General features: G+C 27.3%; 1 protein-coding gene across 1 annotated transcript; it reads left to right on the top strand.

Moving 5' to 3' along the window:
- Positions 1 to 1,956: 1,956 nt before the first annotated feature.
- LOC140864239 (putative late blight resistance protein homolog R1B-16) lies at positions 1,957 to 12,259 on the top strand. Its single transcript, XM_073268283.1, has 2 exons — positions 1,957 to 4,699; positions 12,104 to 12,259. The coding sequence occupies exons 1-2, from the start codon at positions 2,035 to 2,037 to the stop codon at positions 12,121 to 12,123; spliced, it is 2,685 nt and encodes an 894-aa protein (XP_073124384.1). The 5' UTR covers positions 1,957 to 2,034; the 3' UTR covers positions 12,124 to 12,259.
- Positions 12,260 to 12,949: the final 690 nt, after the last annotated feature.

Consider the following 12,949-nt stretch of genomic DNA (forward strand, 5'->3'; position numbering starts at 1 on the left):
GTAGGGTATGTTTGATGAATATTAGATTTTAGGTTAAAACTTTGATAATTAATTAATTAAGAAATAATTACCTAATAAATATAAATAATACATATTAAAACTCCTACTAAAAATATAAGTCTGATAATAAAATCAAAAATCTCGAAATTAAAAATTAAGAGATTTTTAAAAGTCTTTAAAAGTCATTAAAATGACTTATTTTGGCTAAAAATAGACTTGCTAAAATATATATATGAAATGCCATAAAATTTCATTAAATAATACCTTAAAAATAATATTTTATGGCCACTAAAAATCTCATAAAATAATTTGGGTGAAAAATAAGTATCTCGTCCGTCCACGGTCCCGTATACGCGATAAAATAAATTATTTACTCAAAAATCCAAAAATACATTAATTGTGGGTTAAATGTTAAAATAAATTTAAATCATGCATATAATTCACATAATGACACATAAATATCATTTAACCCAAAATAATAACTTTTAAATAATTATTTTTCCTAATTATAAATGCGATTTTACGTATAAAAATTTCCGGGTGCTACATGGAGTGTTTAGAAGGCTTCAACCGGAGGAAAATGAGCTTACTTACAGATTATTCAATGGCCGGAGGTAACGCTCGATCTTGCTTCCACATATTGTTTATCATGTTCATATATTTGTATAAATATGATTATTGAGAAAAACTCTAACATTTGGTATCAGAGTCATGATATCTCTGTCTTAAAATATTTGTTCTTGATTTTTCTTGATCCTTCGTACGGTGAAACTTCGGAAAATTGATTCTCAAATTTTGATATGCAATTTTTTTTTTTGAAGCATGTATTGAGAATAGAAATTGGACAGAAGATTCTGATAAATTTAAGAAAAGAAAATTTTGAAATTTTCTTTCTGGATTTTTCGAAGGAAGAAGAAAATTTTTTTCTGTAAACTTTACAATGAGTTCGAAAGGTTGAAGAAGATTCATGTACCGCACGTATATATTGCAAAATGGAAATGTTGACATAAATGCATGACATGTATTGATTATAAAAAACATGATCAATAGCCATTTCAATGGGAATATAAATTCTCATTTCAAATCCAAACCAAACATGGTTATAAAGAATGATCAGCTCATTCCCTCTTACCAATCATGCTTTAATTTCTAAAACGTTTTCCCTCATTAAGTCGTTCTCTAATCTCTCCACTCTTCAATATCTCTACAATAACCAGAAATTGTTATGTGAAAGCATGGTATGCGAGTTTTTTTATTATTATTAAAAACAGTGTTTTCGGAACCGGACCGGACCGGCCGATTCAACCGGTTCGACCGGGAACCGGTCGCCGAACCGGTCCGGTCCGACACAAAAAACCGAAAAACCGGTCCAACCGGTCAGAACTGGTCAAGAACCGGTTGGACCGGCCTAGAACCGGAAAACCGGTTCCCGGTTTTTTGAATTTTTTTTATATTTTTTTTAATTTTTAAACCTTAGATTTAATATTTTTATATATAAATACATTATTATTTGAAATTTCTACTTCATTTAAATAATTATTTTAATTATTATTGGTTTTTTATAATTAAATAATTTATTATTTAAATAATTTATAACTATAATTGATATTTTAAATATATTTACATATTTATTTAGCTTTCAAACTATGTTAAATATATATTTTATATAATTTTTGAGTTTTTAAAATTTCAAAATATATTATTTATTATATTAAATTATATAAACGGTTTTTCGGTTCGACTGAAAAAGAAAGATATTTTAGGAGAATAACAAAAAATGCAGCCAGAAATGAGTTTTTTATTTTTGTTTTTTTCCTTTTCAAAGCCATTAATTAAGTAGGTCTCAACACTATTCATATCACGTAAATAACAAAATTAATCATTATTTTTTGAACTTTTCAAAGCAATAAATGTGAAAAAATGACAATGATCCATAATTCCAATAATTAACTAAACTCTATCCTAATGCTGTGCTCTCTTAAATATATCTGCAGAAGCCAAATTCACTGCTGAAACTTGATTTAAGCTTCAATCATGGCGGCAGCGTATGCAGCTGTAATGTCTCTTCTGAATACTTCAGAGCTCATCTTCCACCCTTCCCAGCAATGGTTTCATATACACAGAAACCAGATCGAGTCCCTGCTACAAAAGGTCCGTTTCTTTCAAGAATTTCTCGAAGGTTATTCACACAGAGCCCACCAAGAAATGGCTGGAGTAGAGAGTCAAATTGCTGCTGCAGCTAATGAAGCAGAAGATACCATTGAGTCCTACGTATTGGCTCGAAATCGAGTACGATCTGCGCTCTTCGAGGCGATGAACTCGACCCGCTTCTCCCAATATATCCATAAAATTATAGAACAGATGGAGGATCTGATCGAGAACAAGCTGATGAGGATAAAAGAGACTATTGGCAATTTTGAGGAAGATCCCACATTCATGGATTATTCGCCTGCAGTGCCATCAAGATCAGCTCCCAAAGAGCAAACTACAATGGTGGGTTGTGATGAGAAGTTGAATGAAATATTGGATATACTCACTGGACAACAATCAAATCGCCAAATCATAGCAATTGTTGGAATGGGAGGAATAGGTAAGTCCACTCTAGCTAAAAATGTGTACGAACATCCACTTATTAAGCATTACTTTGATATTTGTGCTTGGGCTACAATATCTGAAAAACATAGTGCACGAAATATTATTTCCGAAATGCTTTTAGAAATTGGACAGAGTAGATCAGAGGGTGGTCATTTAAGTGATGATGATCATTTGGGCCAGGCCAAGTGTGATGCTGGTGACGAACAATTGGGTGAACAATTGTACAAAAGCTTATGTGGTAGAAGATATTTGATCGTGCTGGATGATTTATGGAGCATTGAGTCTTGGGACGAGATAAAACGATTCTTTCCAGATCATTGTAACAATGGAAGTCGAATCATGATAACGACGAGGGTAAAGAAGGTGGCAGAGCAACTGAGCTCTTGTCCGCTCTTTGAACTGGATTTGTTAGATGACAACATCAGTTGGGAATTGCTGAGTGAAAAAGTTTTCGGACATAAACAAGGTTGCCCTCCTGAACTGGAAGAATTAGGGAAGGACATTGCGAAAAATTGCAAAGGACTTCCTCTGGCAATTGTAATGATTGGGGGAGTGCTCGCCAAGTCTGATAAGACGATGGATTCATGGAAGCATGTCGCAGGAAATTTGAACTCAATCATAAATTCCGAGGACAACGAGAAATGCCAAAAGATATTATATTTGAGTTACAATAACTTGCCTATTCATTTGAAACCATGCTTTCTCCACTTGGCTTTGGCTCCAGATCCATATAATCTTTATGTCCCTAGGCTCATCAAGGAATTGGTTTCTGAGGGAATTGTAAAACCGATAAGAGGTAAAAGCTTGGAAGAGGCAGCACATGAATACATAGCAGAACTTGTTGATAGAAACCTGCTTATAGTTCGTAGACGAGGGTTCCTTGGTAACTTCCTACGTTGTGGTGTGCATGATCTCTTGAGAGACCTATTGAGGAGGGAGGTGAAAAATATAAACCTGTTTGGTGTGATATATGATAAGAACCCAAAATTCATATCTCACCTCCGTATTCGTCCATCTAACTTGGAACCCGAAGGGACCATCCCACGTGCCCTGCATATAGTGGGAGCGGCATCACTAAGTCCGTCTATTACCAGTGGGTCGGATAGCACGCCATGGTACGCTGGTCAATTACGATTGTTGAAGGTGTTGATAATGACTGATTCAATTCTACCAGATGAAAACTCCGAGCTAATGAACCTGCGGTTCTTGTCTTTCCATGGTCATTTGGATCGAAATTCGATTCTGAGGTTTTATTCTTTGATGTCCCAATTTTGGAATCTACAGACTTTGGAAATTGATAATTCTTTATCCAAACCTTTATCTATGCCACCGGAGATTTGGTGCCTGCCACACCTTAGGCATCTGGAGAGTAATGAAATTTTTTTACCCGATCCTCCCATGGACAATCATGTTTTGGAAAATCTGCAGACTCTACACGGAGTTGTATATTTGAGGTGCACTGAGGAGGTTTATAGAAGACTTCCAAATCTGAAGGAATTATCACTTACGTATGATGATCTATGCTCAGGAGTGGAATGGCCCTTCTTCCACCTTCACAATCTTGTCCACTTGCAGAAACTCCAATCGCTAAGTTTTCATCCACATTGCCCGATATCTTGGAAATATATGAGCTTCCCATTGTCTCTCAAGGAGTTGACTTTATGTAGATGCTGGTTACCTTGGGAAGATATGAGCATTGTGGGTTCATTGCCTAATCTTGAGCTGCTTCAGCTCTGGTCCAACGCGTGTGAAGGCCTGACATGGTGCCCAATACAAGGGCAATTTGTTAAATTGAAAGTGTTGCAGATTGCGGAGATTGACGACTTGGTACATTGGAGAGCAGACAAGACACACTTCCCAGTCCTCCAGCACTTAATTCTTCGATATTTAAATTTGGAGGAGTTTCCTCAAGACTTTGGTGAACACCCAACACTCACTGAAATTGAAGTGGTATCTTGTGGCGATTCTACCAAGGGTTGGGCAGAGGAAGTAGGGGAGGAACAACAGAGCTTTGGAAATGAAGGCTTTCGAATCATAATAAGGGAAACAATGGAAGAAAAGAGCACCATAATTACGAGCATCAGCGGTCTCACCCTTTCACGAGGTATTTTCAATGCAACAATTGCCTTTTTCATCAATACTAGTAAAAAGCTCGTGCACATCAGATCATTTATTTTATGACAAATTATTTATATAATTAAATTAAAAAGAATACTAATAATAAAATATACATTAACATTTTATATATATATATATATATATTGTAAATAATGTCACATATATATTTCAATATGCATCCACTTCACTATCTAATTTTAAAAAAAATATTGACTCCGGAGTCTATATATATAACTTGAAACATGAATATATCATAAGTCAGAAAATCAAATACCTTGTAAGAACATTTAACATTTTGGAAACAAATAATATATTGACGTAATTATAAAGAGTTGAAAATAGATATTTTAAAACATTGATTCAATATTAAATGACAAAAAACAATACGAAATCAAATCATATAATATAATGGTAAGAATTAATATTTAGATATAATAATATATGAAATTAGTGTTTAAATAACATAATAAGTAAAATTTCTAAGTTGATAATTTTTTTCATATATTTTATTTGAATTTTTCAAAGTTTTATTTTATATAATAATAATAATTTTGTAATTATGTATTGTATTATAATATGATTAATTTAACATAAAAATATAACAATTAAAATAAACTTTCATAAAATAAGTAAAAAATTTATAATAATAACTTAAAGTATTGATTTTAAACTTATTATATATTATCACTTTGTTGTCTTCTATAATAATTACTTAGAGTGTTAAAATAATTATATGATTAATTTAACATAAAAATATAACAATTAAAATAAACTTTTATAAAGATATTTTAACAAATAATTTTTATATTAGATATAATATAGAATTAAAATAACTTTAAATTTACTCATATTTTAATAGGAATAAAATAAGTAATGATCAAATTATATTTTTGTTTGAGATGTATTATTTTTTAAATAATAGTTAAAACTCTTATGTTTGGATCTTAAGTTTCTTTTGATATATGTGAATTAAGTTTTAAGCTTTACTTTTCAATAATTATCTTCGTATTAATTATTCTGCTAAATTTAATATTTTATTTTTTTGTTATATACCAATTTATTTCAATATTTTTGGCACTTAATATCATGCCAATTTACATCCCTACAATTTTTTTTTACATTTTTTAAACTATAATTTATTTTTAAATTTAAATAACTAACATAATTTTAATAGTAGTTAATTTCAGTGCATTACATTAATTGTCATTACATTCAAATGCATCAATATATTTCTTATTTTCATACCATTTACATGTATATTAAGAAGAAATATCAAAAAAATATTATCTTCAACAAAAATTTTCGGTACGGTTCAACATATCTTATGAGTTTTACCTTAATAATAGATCTAATGTCTCATTATTTGTCACGTCAACAATATATCATTAATTACGTCTATGTGTAGATATATGAATCATTGGATGCATGATTTGTGTACCCTTAATGTAGAATCTCATTAATTAAATTTTTCTCTCTTTTAGTTTATTATATTTTAAAAAATAATATTTTATATTAATTAATAGATATATCATATCATTATCTTAAATAAACATTTTCTTAATCATTAGTATATATAAATAATATTTTCACTATGTATTATTAATTATTGGTTTTAATTATTATTTTAATATTCGTTCTAAACTTATCATATGTATTTAATTAACATTTTATTTTATTTTTCTTTTATCAACTAAAAATTAAACATAACAATTATAATAAAGAAAATTTAATTATAAACATTTCATTAATAGGCAGTATGATTTATTTTATTTCTTTTATTTATTTTATGGAAAGATTTGATTATGACGTATGACTCAACCTTATCACTATATTAAAAAAAAATACATGTAAACATAAATAAATGAGGAAATATTTTAACAAAATAGTTTTATACAAAAGTATAAAATATAATGAATTAATCTCCTTGCCATAATAATTTACATGCATATTCAAAGTATTATTTGTAAATAATTTATTTTTGCTCAGCTTTTTTACTAAGTATTATTTAATGATAATTGATAGTTTTATTTTGAATCATTTGAATTTTTTTATACCGAGTAGATAAATTATTTTTATCTAATCATTTTATTTAACTCTATTAAAACTTTAAAAGTAATGTTTGTTTATAATTTGCTATGTTTTTATTAATCTATTGATTTTTATATCAATTCATGTATATATATAAATATATACATATATATAAATATATAAATAACATTTCATTTATTAAAGTGATCATCTAAATGCATGATATTTTATTTTTATGTTAGAATGTATCTTTCGTAAAGAAAGATTAACAATTATTGGTTTATAAACTATACAATAATAAATTTAGATGACCAATGTTTTTCTTTGAAATAATGTAACCATTTTTAAAACAACCAAATTTATACCATATTCATGAAAAAAATAATATACGTATGGAATATATTATTAAAAACATGAAACTTTGAAATAAATCATCATAATAAATAATTGAAATGAAAAAAAATCATATAATAACATATAAATTTTATGTGTGTAATTTTTGAGACAATTTGAGACAATCAATAGTAAAATGGAAGTTATAAAATTAAATAACTTCTATTAAGATTGAAGTTAAATATGAAAATCATTACACCCAATCAATTATTACATTCAATCAATTGTCTTGTGTATTTTTCCATCTTTGTCCCTATCTTTTTTATAATTTTACTTATGTAACCATCATTAACATCTCATTCATATAGAACAAAAGGGTAAACATGTATATACACAATACAAAAACGTTGCCCCTATATTCATACTTTTATAGTAGAGTAGATGTAATTTTTGAGACAATTTGAGACAACCAATAGTAAAATGGAAGTTATAAAATTAAATAACTTCTATTAAGATTGAAGTTAAATATGAAAATCATTATACCCAATCAATTATTACATTCAATCAATTGTCTTGTGTATTTTCTGATCTTTGTCCCTATCTTTTTTATAATTTTACTTATGTAACCATCATTAACATATCATTCATATAGAACAAAAGGGTAAACATATATATACACAATACAAAAACGTTGCTCCTATATTCATACTTTTATAGTAGAGTAGATGTAATTTTTGAGACAATTTGAGACAATCAACAGTAAAATGGAAGTTATAAAATTAAATAACTTCTATTAAGATTGAAGTTAAATATGAAAATCATTACACCCAATCAATTATTACATTCAATCAATTGTCTTGTGTATTTTTCCATCTTTGTCCCTATCTTTTTTATAATTTTACTTATGTAACCATCATTAACATCTCATTCATATAGAACAAAAGGGTAAACATGTATATACACAATACAAAAACGTTATCCCTATATTCATACTTTTATAGTAGAGTAGATATAGATTAAACACATGGAACTTTGAATTAAATAAATCATCACAATAAATAATTGAAATGAAAAAAAATCATATAATAACATATAAATTTTATGTATGATAATTTTTTAGACAATTTGACACAATCAATAGTAAAATGAAAGTTATATAATTAAATAACTTCTATTAAGATTGAAGTTAAATGTGAAAAATCATTTCACCCAATCAATTATTACACCCAATTATTCTCTTGTGTATTTTCTCATCTTTGTCCCTCTCTTTTTTATAATTTTATTTATATAACTATCATTAAATAGATATATAGATATTTTCCCTTCTCTTCTTGGTTTATCTTCTTGATGTCGAGTAGGTATGTTGTGACACAGTCTTATTCGTGAAACGGATCAAACATTTTTACAATAAATAATAATATTTTTAGCATAAAAAATTATACTCTATCATGAGTTACCCAATTCAAAGATTTGTCTCACAAAAAATTTTGTCTGCTTAATACTAAGAACTTATCATAGATCTGTCTAACAAAAGATTTTGTTTACTTAATACTAAGAGACACAAGATTTTGTCTACTTAATACTAAGAACTTAATTTGACAACAAAATACGTAGCAGCTATATATCTGTTGGTGGTGATCATTTGAAAAAATGATTTTTGTCAAGTATTCTTTTTGAATTATGACGTTCTTCATAATTTTTTTTTAAAGAAATGATTTTCATACATATTTAAATGGTTATGTTACTTAATTTGTATATATATACTTAACTTTTAAAATATAGATAAATATGATTGAAATATCTTGGGTAGGTCAACGGTTTATGAGATAGATAAATATGATTGAAATATCTTGGGTAGGTCAACGGTTTATGAGATAGGTTGATCCGTTTGATATCTATGAAAATAATATATTTTGTATAAAAACTAATATTTTTTCGTGCTTCAGATTGAATAAGAAATCTAACTCAAAAAAGTGACATGTGAGAATATTTCACATGAATTTTTGCGTTAAAAAGAAAGTTATTTTAGGAAAAAAAATAAAAAAAATATTGATAAAGTTATATAATGAAGATATTAATCATATTATTGTAGGTTTAAATAAGAATATACCAAACTATATAAATTTAAGTATGACTAAATTTTAATTAAGAGCAAGTTTTTTATGAGATGAGTCAACTTATCTATATTTATATATAAAGAAAAACAATATTATTGGTATATAATGTTATATTTTTTCATGAATAACTTAAATAAGAGATCTGTTGTACAAAATTGACTTGTAAGATCACTTTATATGAGTTTTGTGTTAATTAATATCTAGTAACTATGACACACATGTTGTGTGTCCACAAAATGTAAAAATAGATTCGATATAGTTGTATAAATCCATAAAACAATAAACTCGATTATGATTTTTGTTGGACCTTTTCTGTTTTGGATGTTTTTAGGATTGTGATAAGAAAAAAATGGTTAATGATTTGAATAAAAAGATAAAATTGAGCGTAAAAAAAGAAACTAATTAAGGACAATTTAGAAATATTGAAAAATGTTTAACCAAAACTTAGTTATATTAAGCGTTCTTACTTTATTGACTGTATAGATATTATGGACTAACATCACATATTCACACATGAATGCCTATTATGTAATATATAATGATAAATTTAGATAGTCACAATAATTGGATGATATCAATACTGTATCATTTCAAAAATATCTTTGGTAAGAATATAAATGTATATACAAAATTTTGTAATTACTAATTTATTTTTATAGTGCATTTCTTTTCATTTTTTAATTATTATCATTGATACTTACGAGTTCTTCTAATCCTGATAACAAAGCAATAAATATGTGAATTTCTTACATTGCCAATTTTTGTTACATTTTTGTGTAATTATTATATATCCTTGATACTTAGGCTCTATTTGAGCAAGTACCTAACAAAAAATGAAAAAATATTTTTTTAGTCCATTAACTTGTTTATTTTTTTGTTTTGGTCCATTAACTTTTCAAAATTTTGTTTTGGTACATTAACTTTTAGTTTTCGGATATTTTGGTCCAATTACTGATTTGACAGTGGAAAATGCTGACGTTTTTAGCTGTTAGTGTACCTAAAGCAAAATTTGAAAAGCTAATGGACCAAACCAAGAAATGGACAACTTATTGGACCAAAAAAACATTTTTCTTAAAATAATTTTATAAAAGGTATTTTTAAAAATAATAAATTTTTATTTGTGTCATTGCAGTCAACTCTAAAAGACAAAAAGTACTCCTGTGAAACGTTTTCACTTATCAATTTTGTGTAACGGGTATCCTATTTGAGTCACCCATTAAAAAATACTACAATTTTATACCAAAAATATTACTTATTATTGTAAATATAGGTAGGGTTAATCCATCTCATAATTAAAGATCCTTAAGACTGTCTAACAAGAGGTCTACTCATTCAGTCATTCTAAAAACATAATGAACACATCTAATTTTTTTTTTAAATTCTACAAAAATCTACTCTAACAACACTTTTTAAAAAATATGTTTCAAAAACATGTCAAAAAAATCTTGTCCAAAATATATTTTTTAAATATTTTGCTCATAAATCACTCAAAACGTATTTAAAGTATTTGTCCATATGGAGCCTTTAATTTATTTGAACATAATGTTTGGTTTACTTAGAATTTTGAAAATTTAAAACATGTATTAAAACTTCCAAACTATATATAATAGATTTGATATGATACTTCAAAGTTCGAATGGTGGAGTAATAGTCAAAATTGTAATTCTATAAAACCTTATATTTGAACTTAATATTTGGTTACTTAGAAATTTGAGAGTCTAAAACATGTATTAAGACTTCCAAACTATATATAATAGATTTGATAGGATACTTCAAATGGTGGAGTATTAAATTGTAATTTTACAAATAAGTAGCAATTGTATATTTAAATAACCAAAGAAACTATAAGATGGAACTAAAAAGTAACTAAAGAAAATCATATTGTAACAAATTCGGTGAATATAGCAACCGCCTCTGATATAACCAACTTTTTAGAGAAACGTTTTCATGATCTCAAATTTGCCCTTCACACATGTTAGATTGAATACTAACAATTTGTTCTTAAACTTAACTTCAAAAAATATTTTAAGAACAAAATATATAAAATACATAATATTCGTATGATTATGTTCCATACAAAGTGTGAATCGTATCACTCCTTCTTGAACATCTCCTTTTGTCCCAATGCCTTAACAATATGATTCCAGATAATTAATGTAATAAGGTAGTGTTTAGGGAGAGCTTTTAGCATGCACTTCTCAATTTTTTTTAACAAAAATTTACAAAATTTCAAAATTTTGTTAAAAAAAAGCTGATAAGTGTTTCTTAGAAACTTTTCCAAATACTTACTAAATTATGTCAATTTTTTTTAGTTAGAAAATAAATTTCTAAGAGAAATCATGGAATGAACACACAGATACCTTTAAAGCCCATGCTAAAAAGGGAAAATTTTCCTTTGCAATAAATGGTGAACTTTATGTGGTTATGTGATATATGTGTATAAAACATTAAGGAAAAATAAGTTTTTTGGTCCATTAACTTGTCAATATTTTGGTTTTGGTTCATTAACCTTTCCGATATGGGTTTTGGTGTACTAACTTTACATTTTCAGTGTTTTTTGGTCCAACTACATACGTGTCAGTTTTTTATTGGTCCAAAATGATGACTTGGACCAATCAGAATTCAGAAGTTGACACGTATGCATTTGGACCAAAAAACACTGATAATACAAAGTTAGTGTATCAAAACTCATATCGGGAAGTTAATGGACCAAAACCTAAAGAGGATAAAGTTACTGGACCAAAAAGCTTATTTTCCCAAACATTAATGTGTTTTGATCACAAACTATTTGTTACGGAACTTTTTTTCAAATCAAATTATAAAATATTATTTGCTTATTTTCTCGATGCTTAATTCATATTATTGAGTGTTTTGAGAGTCATTGCACTCATGATTCCAATAACATCATGCAGGTTTTGAGATCTACGATTGAGCTCGAGCTTAATTTGTTGCTATTTTTTTCTTCTATTTAAGTAGCATCATCCTTTTAATGATGTTTTGTGGTTGTAAGATATATACAAAGAGATTCTTAAATCATGTTGTACTTCTAAACAAAAGTACTTGTTATCTTTCTTGATCAGTCAAATTTTTACATTTGGGCATGATTTAAGGCTTGTGTTTACCTAACTTCATGAAATTGCAAGTGTTCTTTTATTTTTGTATTTTTATTTCCTGCATCACAAGTTTTATTATTTAGGCCAAATATATAATGTGAAGTTATCTATCAATATAGAGATCGTGCATGCATTGTCGTTTCTATAATATATCAAAATAAATTTGACAGTATAACATGAAATAATTGAGTCAATCCATAATGCATTGATAAAACTCAAATGTTTTTTTCCGTCGCATTCTTTCAATAATAATGCAATCGAGTTCTTAATTTCTATCTTGATATATATATATGTGTGTGCACGCAAGCGCGTGTAAACCATTTTTTGAAATGAGAATTTGACGATACACAAAAACACATGCATTTCTATTTAGACAAAAAAAAAAAAACAAATAATATAACAATTTATAATTCTTTCAGATATTATAGTTTTTACTTTTTGTAAGGTTTATTTACGCAGGTTATGGATAAAAACATATAAATAAGAATGCTCTAATGTTGTCCCACGATATCAGCAACATCGAGATGCAATATTTTTCAAAACTTAATAAAATAACTTAAGCAATTAACTCAAACAATTCATAAATACCGAATAATTATTATTAATTAAACATTATTATGCAACAGGAATTTCTACACAAAATTT

Source organism: Henckelia pumila, chromosome 4 (genome assembly GCF_033568475.1).
Source record: "Henckelia pumila isolate YLH828 chromosome 4, ASM3356847v2, whole genome shotgun sequence".
Lineage (NCBI taxonomy): Eukaryota > Viridiplantae > Streptophyta > Magnoliopsida > Lamiales > Gesneriaceae > Henckelia > Henckelia pumila.

What these genes read in the sequence shown, in the direction of transcription:
- LOC140864239 (XM_073268283.1), top strand. Translation starts at nt 2,035, where the DNA reads ATGGCGGCAGCGTATGCAGCTGTAATGTCTCTTCTGAATACTTCAGAG. An exon ending in CGGTCTCACCCTTTCACGAG is followed by an intron (nt 4,700 to 12,103) that starts GTATTTTCAATG and finishes AACATCATGCAG; the next exon opens with GTTTTGAGATCTACGATTGA.